General features: G+C 43.1%; 1 protein-coding gene across 2 annotated transcripts in view; it reads left to right on the forward strand.

Moving 5' to 3' along the window:
- Nucleotides 1-15,212, forward strand: part of LOC139340921 (protocadherin-15-like) — a 189,849-nt gene that overhangs the window by 129,396 nt on the left and 45,241 nt on the right. For both annotated transcript variants that reach the window (XR_011602971.1, XM_070977057.1), the window contains exons 23-25: nt 2,906-3,022; nt 6,471-6,611; nt 7,921-8,033. Coding sequence is in view for 1 of the 2 variants with exons in the window: in XM_070977057.1 (XP_070833158.1) it covers nt 2,906-3,022; nt 6,471-6,611; nt 7,921-8,033 (371 nt within the window). In the remaining variant the exon portion in view is untranslated. The remainder of the gene's footprint in view (nt 1-2,905; nt 3,023-6,470; nt 6,612-7,920; nt 8,034-15,212) is intronic.

A 15,212-nucleotide genomic window follows, 5' to 3' on the forward strand; every position in this document is an offset into this window, starting at 1 on the left:
TGTCTATATGTGAGTGCTTGTTTGTGTTAATGGGTGCGTGTTTTTGCTCTGTGAGAAATTCTGTGCCTCAAAATCTGTGTATTCGCATTTATCTCTGTGTATGAATTCAGGCTTCCCCCTAGTGACTGTCTCAAAGTCTGCAGATTTAAGCTCTCCATATTCCGCTGAATGGGAGGAAGCGCTGAAGCTTATTCGAGCAGGCTCGCCGCATGCTCTGCCAACCTGTAGAATGAGGTTCGTCCTCCGATAAGGACACGCTTTGTTGCAGTGTTCGCGCTGTCACTCAGGAACTACGTTTGATAGGATAAGGCATCGCACAGCCACTGATATCAAACCAATGTCTGTTATTTGAAATGGCAGACATGAATTAGAATGAGCCTAATGGATTCACGCAGGCTTCTCAGGGGACTAGACTATAGCGCTTATTCCACTGATTCCACTTCCCTCTTCATGTAACACCTCCAGAGGGCTATTTGAAGTCGCTTGTGTTTGATTTCCCCTTGTATTGTTTTGTTGTTGTCTCTTTCGTCGGATGCCTTGCAGTGATGGATTGAGTGTCCTGTGTGTCTTGTTTTGAATGAGTGTCCCAAACTTCTTCTTCTGTTCTCCTGCTTCAGGACCCATGTGTGTTTGTCTGTGTCCGTATGTGCATGGGCAGAGAAACAGCGTGTGCGTGCACGCATCGCACATGCATGTTTCAAGCAAACACGTTTGTGTCTGTGCAACACTTGCAGCACAAAGATCACGCTTTGTTGTTCAAAGTAAGAGCTTGATCATAGATTTTCTGCTAGGAAACACTAAACCTGTGTATAGATCAAAGTGAGGCTGCCCTCCACCACTGAGTTTCTAGAACGCATACTGTTACCTGTGGCTCAGTCCAAACAGCGGAACGTAAAAAGCCAAGAGAAAGGAAGATCGGGCTCCAGCTGTTATACTACAGATTTAAGCTATTCCTGAGAGATGTGTGAATGGCTCACTGAGTTTACATTCTCACAAAGCAAAGCAAGGGTTGCACAGTTAACAAGATTTCATTTCTTCGCAGGCCCATAAAATGGTAGAGCTCCGCTGTGCATTATTTACAGGGAGAAGGTGATTAAAGCAGTAGCGAAGCTCCCACATGTGGCAAGCGTCAGCAGCCTGATCTCACTGAAGCCCGACAATATGATTTCATCGCCTGTGGGGGGGGGGGGGGTTCAAGGAGAGAAAACATGGGAAAAGAGGGCAGCGGTCCCGATATCGCACATAGATATCACATACATCTTACGATGCACCTGAACACATAAGATTAAGATAAAGATTAAGATTTACTTTATTGATCACACACAACACAACATGCATATGCCATGCTTCAGTGAACACGACAACACTACATGCATGTGCCATGCTTTGGTGAAATTGTTTCATCCGCATTTAACCAATCCTGGTTAGTCCTTCCCTTCGCGGCAGACCAGGAGCAGTGGACTGCCAGCCGACAGCGGCGCCCGGGGACCCAGTTCCTTCTTGTCACCATTGGTCAGGTGGTGATCTTGCATGTTTTTAGTGGGGTTTTTTTGTGGAGGATACTTCAGGTGAACACGGGGAGAACATGCAAATTCCACACAGAAAGGCCCCTTTCCTCAAGATAAAGGGCAGCAGGCACCGAGGGCATGATGGAGGACACGCCCCCAGGCAGGAATTGAACCCGGGACCTTCTAGCTGTGAGGCGACAGTGTTACCACTAGTCCACCGTGCCACATCATCACTGATATAACCTGGGGTCATCAGTTTTTCATCGGGTCTGTTAAACAATCATACACCCTCACCCGAGTGACCCAGCTGGTGTTGTTCAGGGCCTGGCTTGTGTCCAAGTGGCCTGTGTGCTCCACAGATCCCCCCTTTTGACCCACAGCTATCTGGATGCCTTCTCTGCAGCCTTGGTGGTGTTTTTGAGTGTTTTGTTTTGTTTTTTTTTACTGTACAGTCCTGTGATGCCAGCTCGAGAGCCCTGTAGAGGGACTGGCAGGCAAAGCCTGTGCAGCCCCCCCCCCCCCCCCCCCCCCCCCCCCCGCATGTAATCTTCCCATCATACAGTCAGCTCTAGCGAGACCACTAGTGTTGATGTTTCAGACATTAGGATCAAGTCTGGCCTTAGTGTGGTCAATGTGATGGTTTTTGGGAACTTGAGCTGCCTCTACAGGTCGGCTTTCAGCTGGCAATCCTGTGCAGTGACAAGGAGCCCACCTGACATATATTGTCATATGCCATATATTTTTATTGTAGCCTGTCAGTCCTGTCATGCAGGTGATGTCACTGGACTCTGAGACACAGCCTTTGCATGTTTTCTCATCTTCATGGTTATTGTTTGGTTCAAGAAAGTATTACAGATATTATCATTTTGTCACAATTTAGTTAAATGTGTGGATTAATTACCATTGCGTTAATGAAGGATTTGGAAAACAATGAAAATGTTGTCAATTTGTACAATACAATAACTTTTAGCTTTAATAAGTCATTAAGTCAGCCACAGTGCTTTGTATGTTCAGATCTAATTTTATATTTCAAAGCACTTTAATTTAAAATATTTATGGATTATTTTCATCTGTAATGGTGTGATTACAGTTTGTGTTTATGTGTGATCTCAGTCAGCTCAGATGCGCAGTTCTTAAAGTGCATGGACAAAGCCTGGGGCATGGTGAATTACTGCAGTGGGAAAATTTGCCTGAATCCACAATAACTTGCTGGAAGCGTTTGCTGAAATCAAACAAAGCAGCAGCTGCATAGTCTGCACTGCTATAATATTACTCTTTCAGCATGCAGACGGCATCAGCAAAAGATGCAGTAGAATACACAGAAGCCAGCCTCAGTTACAAATTAGTCCAGTGCACAAGTAATACGCCTTCATTTATGGAATCTCTTTTGTTTTTAGGACATGAATGACTTCTCCCCCGTGTTTAGCCAAGACCTGTATAAGGGCATGGTGGCGCCCAATGCAGAGAAAGGAACAGTCATCACCTCCGTTTTTGCAGAGGACCAAGACCCTCCAGTGAGTATAAAAAAAAATCCATCTGTCACACAAGTTTATATTTATAATATGCAATGTGTACAACATTGGTGGTTAAATTTCAAAGCACACGGAGCATGTCGTGTCTTTAATAAAGGCAGCACAGATAAAAGCCTTGCTCGGTGATTTTTACCTCTTTGCTACATGTTGCTCTGAGAACATCAACAAATTTCAGCCGCAGCATTTGACACGACGCGTTTTGAAGATGTTTTCAATACTCAGATGCTCTCATTAGAGCTACAGTGCCGTGTGTATTTATTGTAAGGGGGTCTTGTTTAGCATCTTCACTTGTATGAGTCATCTACCAGTTGCCTCAGACAGCGATGTGTTTCCTCAGACTCCTTTACCTTACTATATCTGAGCAGGTCCTCCTGGGACTGGAGCTATGAAGATCTTTTTTTCTTTTTTCTCTTCCTTTTTTTTTTGGAAGGGTGAGGGGTGGGAGGGGTTGTCTGCAAACCAAGGAACAAAATAACACAATGCAGAAGAGAAATTGTTACACCCTATGAGACTAGAAATTTTATGACTAAGAGGAGGCAACACAGGAGCAATCCAAAACTTTTATTTTGTGGGGTGGGAATGCATCACATGACTTTTTTAGTAGTCGCTGCGTTGGTTCGTAGCATAACATGTATATTTAGGATAGTCCTGAGAACGTTTGGTTCCGCGTCGTTCACCTCGGCTGAACTTCTTCATTGGCAGTGCCACCCACCTTAATATTTTATTGCACTGGGTGAGTCACCAGGCTTCGTGCTCACATCCTCTCTTTCTTTCATTTTTTTCTTCTTCTTCTTCTTTATAGAGACTCCACCAAACCAGCCTTTTCTCTTATAACACATGGAGGCTTTTTATTATTATTATTTTCAAAGTTCAGACTCCCCTGCCTTGTCCTTGTAGCTTCCACTTGTGAATGTGTTTTTGAGAAGAGTCCTGTACGAGTGGACCTGATGCCTGTTATTAGTGGCCCTCCTGCTGGTTAGATCTCACCGGGTTTGGCTGGGCTTGTGTGCTCTCTGCAGCACATAAACGCTGAGGGATATGGATGCCTGTCAGTCCCAAGCTGTGGGTGATAAAACATCTCCAGAGCGGCACAATGACTGCTGTACATCTCACTTCCCCTCTCAGAGGAAGCCTCTCCCTCCTCCTGCTTTTCCTGCCATCCCCTCTCCACCTTGCTAGCTGTGCCTTTTGATGCAGGATTTTACCCTGAACCCTTCTTACAGAGAAATCTTGTACAGTAGAAAATATCCAGCAGCTCTGCAACACAAATAATAAGAAGGAAGTCATCATTATATTACCATGAGCCCAGTGGCAGCGAGTGAGACATGAGAGTGACTCTGCAAAGTGGTTTGACAGACAGAGGGATTAGATTTCCGAACAGGAGCCGACTAACCCAGTCTCTTATTGACCTGGATTTGGGAGCTCAAAGAATTTTATTGACAGGATGCCTGTCATAGACACCTCTGATGGAACAGAGCGTAGTCTAGCGCTTGCTAAAAACACACACGAATGTGTGCACACACATTCTCACTCTCAATTACATGGGCTCACAAAAACCTGCACACACAAAAAAAAGAAAGAGAGGAAGAGACTCTCTGTGGCACCAAGTCTTTACGTGACGAACACGAGCCGTGCGTGTTTTGTATGTTTTCCTGCACCATTTCATACCTTTGAGTGTGTACATTCTGGAAAGAAGGCGTAGTATTCATCCACCCGGGAGAAGTGATAGTAAAGGCTTTAAAAAGTGATGCTATTTTTATGTAAATACAATAATAATATAATGTAAATGTTAATATCAACCTGAACGAGAGACGAGGTAACCATGAAGACAAACATTCCAGTGAGAGGCTTTTTTCTTCAGCACGTCTTCAGTCTTTTGTATGTGAGTGAAAAATAAAGTTTCTTTTTCTTCTGCCGTGTTGTTCATCAGAGCAGAGAAAAGTTTGCCGTTTGAATCAGGCCCTAATCATTTCACAACACTACCGAATGAAACCGTGTTAATGCGTTGCCTTTGCTGTTTTACACCCTCAGCTCAAGCTCGGCTCAAGTCGAGTGCCTCTGAAGCATCATTCAGAGCTTCCCAGAGCTTCTGAGCTTGTTCTTTAATTCATGAACTGACTATTTTATATTAAAGAGAGTTGAATTCTTAGAAAAGAAATACAAGCAAATCAAAAAGTACATTTGAAACTATTTCTTTCATATTTTGCTCTCAGTTGCAATAAGAAAGAATTATTTTTGCCATAGTACTACAACCCAGATCAAAAAAAAGTTGGGACGATGTGTAGACATAAATAAGTGGCTCACTCGATCATAAGCGAGGATGGAGCGAGGTTTACCACTTTGTGAACACATGATTGTGTAAAGGATATTACTACATGAGCTCAGGATCAGCATTTCTTTTGTAAATGAGTGTGTTTTATTTGGTTTTACATAGTGTTAGGAATCGCAGTTGAACTTTTGTCTTCAAGTCGAATGCCAGCCAAGAAAAGGAGCTGTACAGCTGAAAATGACAAAGGACAAAGTTAGACATAGTATGGGTTTCAAAGGTCAAACTGATAATACAAGTGGGAGGAACTAGAGGCCCACTGCTCTTATTGACTGCACTGTGTGTTTAGCCTTGAGTAAAGTGCATTTAACCATCTCTGCTACCGACACTGTAGCCACTGTATTAGATCCTTCTCTGGGAGGTGTTTTTTTATTAATGATCCTGTCCTGACATCTTTTCCATTACATGTTAGAAAACAAGTTGAAGAGCTTTTAGAGATGAGGCCCTTTTTCTGAGAATCCCCTTAGTGAATTCACTCTGATAGTTTTGTAACCTCTTAGAGACACATTTGTGTGAGTAAGCCTCCCGAGGGATCCACTGCTACTACAGGATTTACCTCTCTCTAGCCCCAGGTTTTACCCCGTCCCTGAGGAATAAAATCAGTTCAGGCAAGGGAGCACAGCTGCAAAAAGCTTATTAAAAATAAGACTGAATTCGAGGTCCAAAGGGATGAAACTGGAATAAGATAAGCTATAGAGATGATTAGTAATCAGGAACCGTGATTAATCTTAATCAAAGGGTCATATTAAAGTCCAGGCTCTCGCTAATGAATGTAAGTGTGTTGCTCTGGAGACTAGAAGGGTGAGTTTAATGGAGAAGTTTTTTATTGCAAATGAAAGGGAAGAGGCCCGAATCAATGAATAGCAGTGAGTTTACATTAGGTGTCTGATGAGGGGAGTGAGACATTAGGGTAATTTTTTTAGGTCAAACAGAGAGAAGGGTAACATTTTCATTTCAGCATGATGAAATGGTCCAATGTAAAAAAATAAATAAATAAATAAAATCAAGCTGTATTCCTAAATAAACAACATTGTTATACCCTGATGGCTTGAATACATTTTACATAACATAATAAATTTGACGCACCTTTTCTCCTTCCTCCAGGGTACTCCAGCCAGTTTTGTCCGCTACCGAGTGGACCTGGACAGGTCACCGTACAGTGGGAGCATCTTTGATGTGGAGGAGGAAACTGGAAGAATCATCACGAAGGTCAACCTCAATGAAGAGCCCAGCGTCACATTTAAGGTGAGCGGCTGTTTTTATGGCGACAGCAGCAGTGATGAGCTTGTAATGTCACTTCCGAGATATTAACGTTGTGAAATCAGTGAGTCCAGGAATGGTCCATTTCGAGTGAGAGGTTATACATTTGGGAATTTTAGGGAATCCAAGCTAATTCCTCCTTAATATACACATAACGTGAACGAGAAATCTTAGTTAGCTCAACAGTAACAACAATATAGCACATAAATTGGAAGGTGGGGTAGTGGTGGAGGCAGTACACCTGCGTGATTATTATTGGACGTTAGCAGTCAACCAGTGGAAGCCTGACTTCTTCAAAGTCAGGCTTAATTTTGCTCGATTTTTAATAAAAAGGCAAATGTCAAACTTTTCTTCCAATAAATGTGTCAAGTCAGATTGGGTAAAACATGGCTTTTATTAGCTTTCAACATCTGAGATGAGTTAATCACGGCGGTGGTGGCACTGACAAGTATAATTGATGATAATGCTTTTATAGTGATGTTATTAAGATCTCATCCTAAACCTAAAATGCAAGAGTCCCAGAGTTCTTTCAGACTGCAGAGACATGATCTACTTGTCATGGTTGATGTTCGCTGCTCTGCCTCGCATGTCTCAATGTGATATAAGATGCAGGGAAGATCAGCAGGTCAGATCGACTCTTTTAAGATCGAATAACATTTTTAGCCCATTATTGTCGTCAGTGCCAGTGATCATGTCACTGCTTCTCTTGGGTCTGTGGCCAGCGATATTGATTTTTCTCATTGATTGAACAAATTCTCTTCCAGGTGCTCTCATGAAAGGTTTTTTTTTTACCAATTTAAGGTGACCTTACATAGGCACACCTGTAGTTGTGAGCAGTAGACCAGGTGTGCTGGGATATTAGATCCTAATGGGGATTTACGCTCTCATGTTGTCTGTCTACCTCTATCTGTCTTTTATTCTCCTGTGTTTTCCATTCTCTGTTTCTTTAGACATTGTCTGTGTTTATTCTCTTTCTGTCTATCTCTCCCTCTCTGCCACCCCCACTCCCCCCTCTGTTTCCCCCAGGCCCCATTCTCCACAGTCTATGAATGTAGATCAATACATGCATACTCACTCTCAGGGAGCTTTGCAGGCTGCTCGCCAGATCCTATTTTGCCAGGCTGTCTTAATTAGAATGCCGAACGTGTCTGCATAAAAAAAAAAAAAAAAAAAAATGCCTGGCAACCTCAGAAAGGGAATTATTTGTGTAGTGAGTAGTAGTATGGTTAAAAATCGTGCTCTTGTGCTTGCATTTGAGTGTTGCTTATGTGTGTGTGTTCTCTGCCCACTGCAGTTGTTTGTGATAGCCTATGATGATGGGGAGCCGGTGAAGTCAAACAGTACTTTGGTGGAGATCACTGTCCTTCAGCCTTCCCGCATCCCGATCTTCACTCAGGAAGAGTACAGGTATGTCCCCTTGACACAACTGTTGATGCAGCTGCTTGTCAGCTCACACATCAAAGGGCAGCTTAGGTTTGAGGCTGCTGCAGACAGAAGGAGGCTGCAGAAAGTGGACAAGGTGCGGTCAAATCTTCCATTCAACTTGTGTAATACTTTGATTAATATTTAATCACTTGGTGAGTTATATATTCCACCTTGAACTGCAGCAAATAGCCGTGAAGTCACTATTGCTCATGCTTTTATTATCTCGCAACAATGATAGCTGTCTGAGCATCATTGTGCTCCCAACACTCAGTGAAGTGGTCCCGCATTTGATTCTGTGTCTCCGTCTTTGTCATGCTCTCTTTTCCGTGCATGACTGATTAATGAGCTCTGAGAGAGAATATGCATTAGAGCTTGGGGGTAGATGCTGCAGATCATCACCGCTGTAAACCACATGTTTCTCATTGAGGGCAAAGCAGGACTTCTCCCTTAATTTATTAAGAGTCTCCTTTGACAAGATTAAGTGTTTGGACTGAAGCTGGCAGAGAGAGATGCAGGATGTGGGAGATGTCTGCTACACATGCAATGCACGGCTCTGTAGGGCAGGGCCTGGGTGGAGCTTGTCTGTACTGATGTTACTGTGACTCAAGAGGAGGCCAAAAAGTCATTTATAATTAAAAATAAACATGGATTATTAACACTGCAGCTTTGAAACATCTTCCATGAGCAGTGAGTACGAGCGTTAACAGTTGCATTTTATCATGTTGTGCTGCAGTGAGTACCTGTCTGCAGTGTTCACAAGATCCTGGCCAGACTGTGATGCTTCAAGGTCTGATGGCAAAGTTGCCTGGCACAGTGCAGTGTCTGGAAGCTTAAAGTAAAGCTTGTTTTAAGTGGATTGATTTACTAGCCTGTATGTCAGTCAAAGTAGGGAGTCTTGGCAGACAATCCTCTGTAACAGAATTTGATATGCCTTTATGCATAAGACAGGGTGTGTAAGTCCTGCCCAACCTGTCAACACATCATTTGAGGTGCGTGTGTGTACGTTTGTATGCATGTGTGTGTTTGTCTTTGTTTGTGCACAGGTCTGTCTCTCTGCCCCTCTGTTGTGAATGTGTGCCTTGTTGAGTGTGAGTACTTGTGCATTTCCCCTTCCTTGTACATCCTTTATAATCCAGTACTTTGTGTGTGTGCTCACGTTCCCCTGTTGCTCAGCTTTATTCAGTGATTGAAAGCCATTGAAAGGCCATTGATTAACGCTTTGAGCGAGTGCTCTGTCTGACGCACACACGGAAGGTCGGGACCATAGGCGCAGACCTCTGTAGGGTTTCACGTTGACAATGCCAGCCACACTCAGTGGCAGGCCTGCTGTAAAATGTGCGCTGTGAAAGCATTAGCCAGGTGCTCAGGCCTCTCCTGCTGGACAAGGCGCTCTCCAGCGGAGACCGTCCAATCTGCTCGCTCTGCGATGAACTGTCTCCTCATTCCTCGCCTCTCTATCTCTCCCCAAGGAACCTTCTGAGCACAAATCACTCTCTAAATATCTGCAGAAGATCTCGTCTGTCTCTGTGAAAGCAGTTAGTTATAGCAGCAATCAGGTAAGCTATGCCTACAGCTCCAGAGCAGACAATTAAAACAACTCTGCAGGGCTTTGGCTGACTTAATGATTTCTGCTCCTGCTTTATGGTTGGTCCCCTCCATCTGTCAGAGGGAAATGAGGGGCTCCCAGTCATTGTTGGCTAAAATAAATGGCTCATACCATAGCTGCTACTGTAGCAGCATGTAGCCACTTTCTTTTCTGAAGGTTTGAGCAAAACACCTTATGTTGTGTCTGCAGAAATACAAATGTTATGCTTAGAATTTCACAATTGTTTGGATTAGCCACTCTGAAATAAAAGGCTGCATTAAGTAATATTGTCAAGACAGCAGCTGACTCAGCGTAATGCGAAAAGGTTACTTGTAGTGTTGAACTTACTTGGAATTTTCAACTGTGCGGCCTTACACCGCTTTAAAGCTCTTAGCTCACTGTTTTAGTTCTCTGGACCGCAAGTAGGCTGTATGAGTGTAACCGCCCTGATCGACCCCCCCATTTTATACGGCAGGTAGCCATGCTGAGTGTACGCCACAGCACCTGCCCAGCAGGAAGTGAGCACTACATGATGAATAAAGTAAAAACAGAAAAGACACAAGGTGGTAGGCCAAAAAGGAGAGTGAATATTGAGCTAACATTTGTCAAGAGGCCAGAAATGAGCCCAGTGGAAAGGTCATGCCGCTCTGTATCTGCTGGATATGTGCAAACATATTAGCTATAACAGCTTGATAAGCCATTGGTGTGTTATGGCTGCCATCGGGGGTGTCTGCCTGCCTGTGGTAGGGCTGCACGATTCTCGCTTGAACTCAAAAATTTCTCTCGATTCATGGAAAAGAAGAATATTAAATAGAAATACTTACTGCCTTCTTTTTTTGTCTAAATATCTAGACAGAAATACAACAAACTCCACCACCGTGACTAGTATTTATATCTAGCTTTCTACCATTATTTTGACAGCAATAACCTGTCTGAATTGCAGCCTCCCAAATAACCACAGAGTTGTATCAGCAACTCAACTCTGATCTGTTCCAATTGACTCTGTTGATCGAAGCCTTATCTCCAGCCAGGTGGTAAGTGATTGACTCTATAATCCCCTTGTGCCAATAGTTTATTGGTCGGGATTATCTGGTAGTTTTCAGGGCCTTATAGCTTTATCATCTGCTGCAACCGTGGCAAAACTTTTGCAAAGTATGTGTGCGTCATCATCATCACATTTCTTTATTTTGATTGATTGTGCTGTTGTTTTTGTCACCTAAGCCTTTTCTTTCACCCTGTTTTCCATCTCTGGAGAAATGCAATGCTGGTAAAAATTAATAAGAGAGAGGTGAAAAGCTGAAGGCGGGTACAACTCTCCAGGTACATTATGACATCTATAAATGCAAGGCGGTCCTTCCTCTATGACATTATTGCCAAAAACAATAAAATGCATTTGCCTTATTTCCTCCGTTCACAGGCTGATGAACCCTCCTGTGTCAGGAGCCCCTGAAGTTTTATCTGCTAAGTCATCCAATGAATTTGTCTCATTCTTCACTGACAATATTCAGAAAATGACTCAGGATGGCAGTTCTTCCATATCAGATATAGGGGGTCTGTGTTGTCCGCTTAAAATCAATTCAATTAGCATGACGCAGTTTGAGCCTATCAGCTCTAAAACATCTGAAATCCTCCTCCTGCCTCCTTGATACTCTACCTGCAGGCTTGATCAAAAATGTTATTAACTGCTTGGCATCAGATCTTCTGCAAATAGTCAATACGTCTGTACTCCCACAGCCTCCGAAAACTGCAGTTATTAAGCTGCTCTTTGCTAAAAATAATCTGAACCATTTACAAATGAAGAGTTTCAGGCCCTTACAGGTAAAACCCAAGTAAATCTTGCTGTAGTCATGGACTCAGACCTAAATTCTAACATCCAACATCACACGTGCCTTGCAGCTTTTAGAATGGCTTTTTTTATTATTTCATTTTGAATAAGTGAATTCATTACAGCTAATGTGCATGAGCTGGACTGTTTTATTTTCTGAACGGAAGAAAAAAACACCTTTAGAGTCCTTTTGTTAAACCACTGTTAATGGCTCTCTTACATGGAACTCACGGACACAACCCTTTAGGGAAGTCTTTAGCACTGAGCTCATGGAGATGAGGAGGGGTAAGGCGCTATCTAGCATGCCCCCACTATGTGAATCCCCCCCTCTTGTACTGAGGCTACTTCTCTGGCCCAGTGTTGTGAACCTGCGGTCTGAGCAGTTTTCCGTGCTGCTTATCTCCCCCACAGCACTTCCTCTTCTAAATCTACTCCAAATCGCATGAGACTTTTGCCTCACCGCTTCTGAGTATGTCATTTTGCTCTCCTCCTCCTCCTCCGTTCACCCAAGCCCCCCACATCCCCTGAGTTTTTCCTCTCAGCTTATATCTCTCTCTGTCAGTTTCTTTCTCACTTTGTCTTTCTTTTACTTCTCTCCTCACTGTACAGTCAGTAGCCTATCATTTTCTCCTCAGCAAGGGGGTGAATTTCTTCCTGTGTGGGTATACGTGGTTCTGCGTGCATGTGCTCACACTTGAATTTGTGTATTTCTCCGTAGAAAGTCACTTGATTGTGTAAGTTTTGTGCTCGTTGTGGTCATTAGTTATTAGTTACTGCACATTAACTTCTTTTTGCCTCTTTTTCTGTGATGTAATGGTATTAACATATTTACATCTGTGTTTTTGTATTGTATATTTTCAATGCGGGGCGGCACTGTGGTGCAGCAGGTAGTGCGCGTGCCTCACAGCAAGAAGGTCGTCGGTTCGATCCCTGTGTCAGGCGGGGCCTTTCTGTGTGAAGTTTGCTTGTTCTTCCCATGCATGCGTGGGTTCTCTCCGGGCACTTCGGCTTCCTCCCACAGACCAAAAACATGCTCATTTGGTTGATTGGTGTATCTAAAATTGTCCTTCGGTGTGAGTGTGAATGGTTGTTTGTTTGTATGTGTTGCCCTGCGATCGGCTGGCGACCGGTTCAGGGTGTACCCCACCTCTCGCCCGTTGACAGCTGGGATAGGCTCCAGCCCCCCCGCAACCCCGAAAGGGATAGTCGGGTATAGACGATGGATGGATGGATATTTTCAATGCCGCATGCATCATGTAGTGCATCATAAGAAATAGGAGTTCGTATGTTTGTGTATTCAACTAAACTTCAGAGATTTTTATAATACCGGTTATCTATGCAGCACCTTTCAAAAGTTGGTCTTTTTCCTGATTGAAGAGGATATCATTTGGGAGGGAAATGTCACACCATTATTTATTCTCTCTTCAGCAGTTCACTGCAGCAGCGATGTCGCAAACAGCAGATGTTGTGCCGTACCTGTCACATTAATATGCAGTCTGGCAATCCTGAGCCCGTTATTGAGTGATGCTCTTAGTTATACTGTTAGCATAGTACACAATGTCAACATTGAGTATTACTATGATCAACAACATGCTGTCACTACTTGTGCTTGCCGCCCCACTAATTACACAATTAGCGACAGTATGCTGAAATTATTGTGTAGGCATTTTGTTTGCTGCTCTATGCGTACATGCATTTTCTTGGTTTCAGCATACACTCTTAAAAGTGCCTTTTGTATGGAATAGAGCTATGACTTTTCTCAGTCTTGAGACATAGCTTTTTCCTATTCCTCCATTAGACATTGTTACTCTGGCCATTAATGTGAATGTCAGTGGCAATAGCTCAAACTGAGAAACAGTACGTCTCTTTTCTGCAGTTTCTTGACTTTTACAGACCACAGAGACTGCCCGTGTAAATTTTCTGTGGATGTCTGGCCACAGCGTTACCATTGATTTAATGTTCTCAGCAGTCTGGCTCACAAATGGCTGCACAATACCTGAAGTAGATAGATATCCCGTAGCCAGCAACAGTCAAGTCCACCACCATAAGCCACTAATCAAAGAGCAATACATTACTCATCAAATTAATAGAAAAAAATGTACTCCACCGATCCATATTGGGTCATTTTAGAGAAATTAAAGATAACAGCTCAACCCTGTGCCCTCCATCAACTGTCGCTGACATCAGGAGGAAAATTGTATTCATCGTTTCTAGAGAAAACAAATCCATGTCACATTTCCAATTCAGACAAGGCTATAATTCTTACATAATTAGGCAGATGACATGCTTTCATAGCATACAGCTCTTTTATTGGCAGCCCACTTTCAACGTTTGTTTTGCCAGACGTGCATACAACTGATAGAGGTACTCACAGCCGACTCATCTGTGTTCATTGCCAGGCATTTAAAGGGTTAGCTGTAAACCCAACTGTGTGCTCTCCCACACAATGTCATCACGCCTCACTGCAAACCTATATTTAAAAAAGCAGGCTCAAGCCTCTCTGTTCCTATCCATCCATCCACCTATGTATCGCTCTATCCTTCCTCCTCTGAATCACAGTGTGGAGTGCTTTTTATGCTTCTGAAGGGCATGATTGATTTTCAGCCGCAGGTTTGAATCTGCTGCCCTGAGCCTTGAACCTCTAAGCACCAGGAGCGCACTGACCTTTCACTTGTCTCTGCTAAGTAGGCAGGCATCACTTGGCTGTCTAACAGACGCCAAGTCACACTCATTGCACACATCCCAAATATCAGCTAAAGGTCGATGGTGAAAGCCAGGGAAGAAAAGCAGTGTGACCTATCATTAAACTAACTTTCCAGATAATTATCAGTGAACATACCAAACCAACAGTACGTATGTGCACAAACTATACAAAACCAGTGCATGGTGCTCAATAATTATGTTGTGTGTACTTGGATTTGTGAAGTGTTTGGTCAGCTATTTGTAGCTTGAAGGGTCAGCTGTCACATTATGCTGAGTGATGGTGAAGCAGGGCATTATTGTCTAAGCTTTGGGACAAATTAAAGTCCTTCTCTTATGTCCTGACATGCCTCCAAGTTATTTTTCCTCTGTAATTTCCTTGATTTTAACAGAACAAAGGATGATAAGCAGCACAACAGAGGGAATGTGAGGGGCAAAGACGCCACTTTACTTGAATATGAACACATTTAACAATGAAGAGGGCGACATAATTCAGCTCTTTCTGTCCTCCTATGGCCTGAGGTCACACTGTGATGACTGACAAAGAGGCAAAATTGAACATTTCTATCTGTCTGGCCAGACAAAGGAACATATAAAACTAAAAAGATGACATTACCTGTAAATAGTTCATCAGTTTAAACTACAATATTACTTTGTTCTGCATGCATGAACAGAAGACATTTAATAACATACATGAAGTTTTGAGCTCCTTTGTGGTTGAAAATGACAGCTGTGAAACATCACCAAGTAAATGTCAAATTAAATGGTTTGGGGAAGCATAACACAACCCTGTGCACCTAATGGCGTATTCATGTCGCATCTGATTTATTGTAATTACGGGTTTCCAACATCTAAACAGCCTTCACGTTCACATCAAAGTCATAATTATGACTGGGGAAACTCGGATTTCTCTGAAAGCTCCAACTTGGCACTTAATAATACGGCAGTGCAACAAATATGAATGCATCACATCAGTCCTTCATCCAGTGTAATTAAACTGAAATGAAATGGAGATGGTGTTGTGTTGTCAGTGCACAGTATTTTAATCCTC

Source organism: Chaetodon trifascialis, chromosome 13 (genome assembly GCF_039877785.1).
Source record: "Chaetodon trifascialis isolate fChaTrf1 chromosome 13, fChaTrf1.hap1, whole genome shotgun sequence".
Classification (NCBI taxonomy): Eukaryota; Metazoa; Chordata; class Actinopteri; order Chaetodontiformes; family Chaetodontidae; genus Chaetodon; species Chaetodon trifascialis.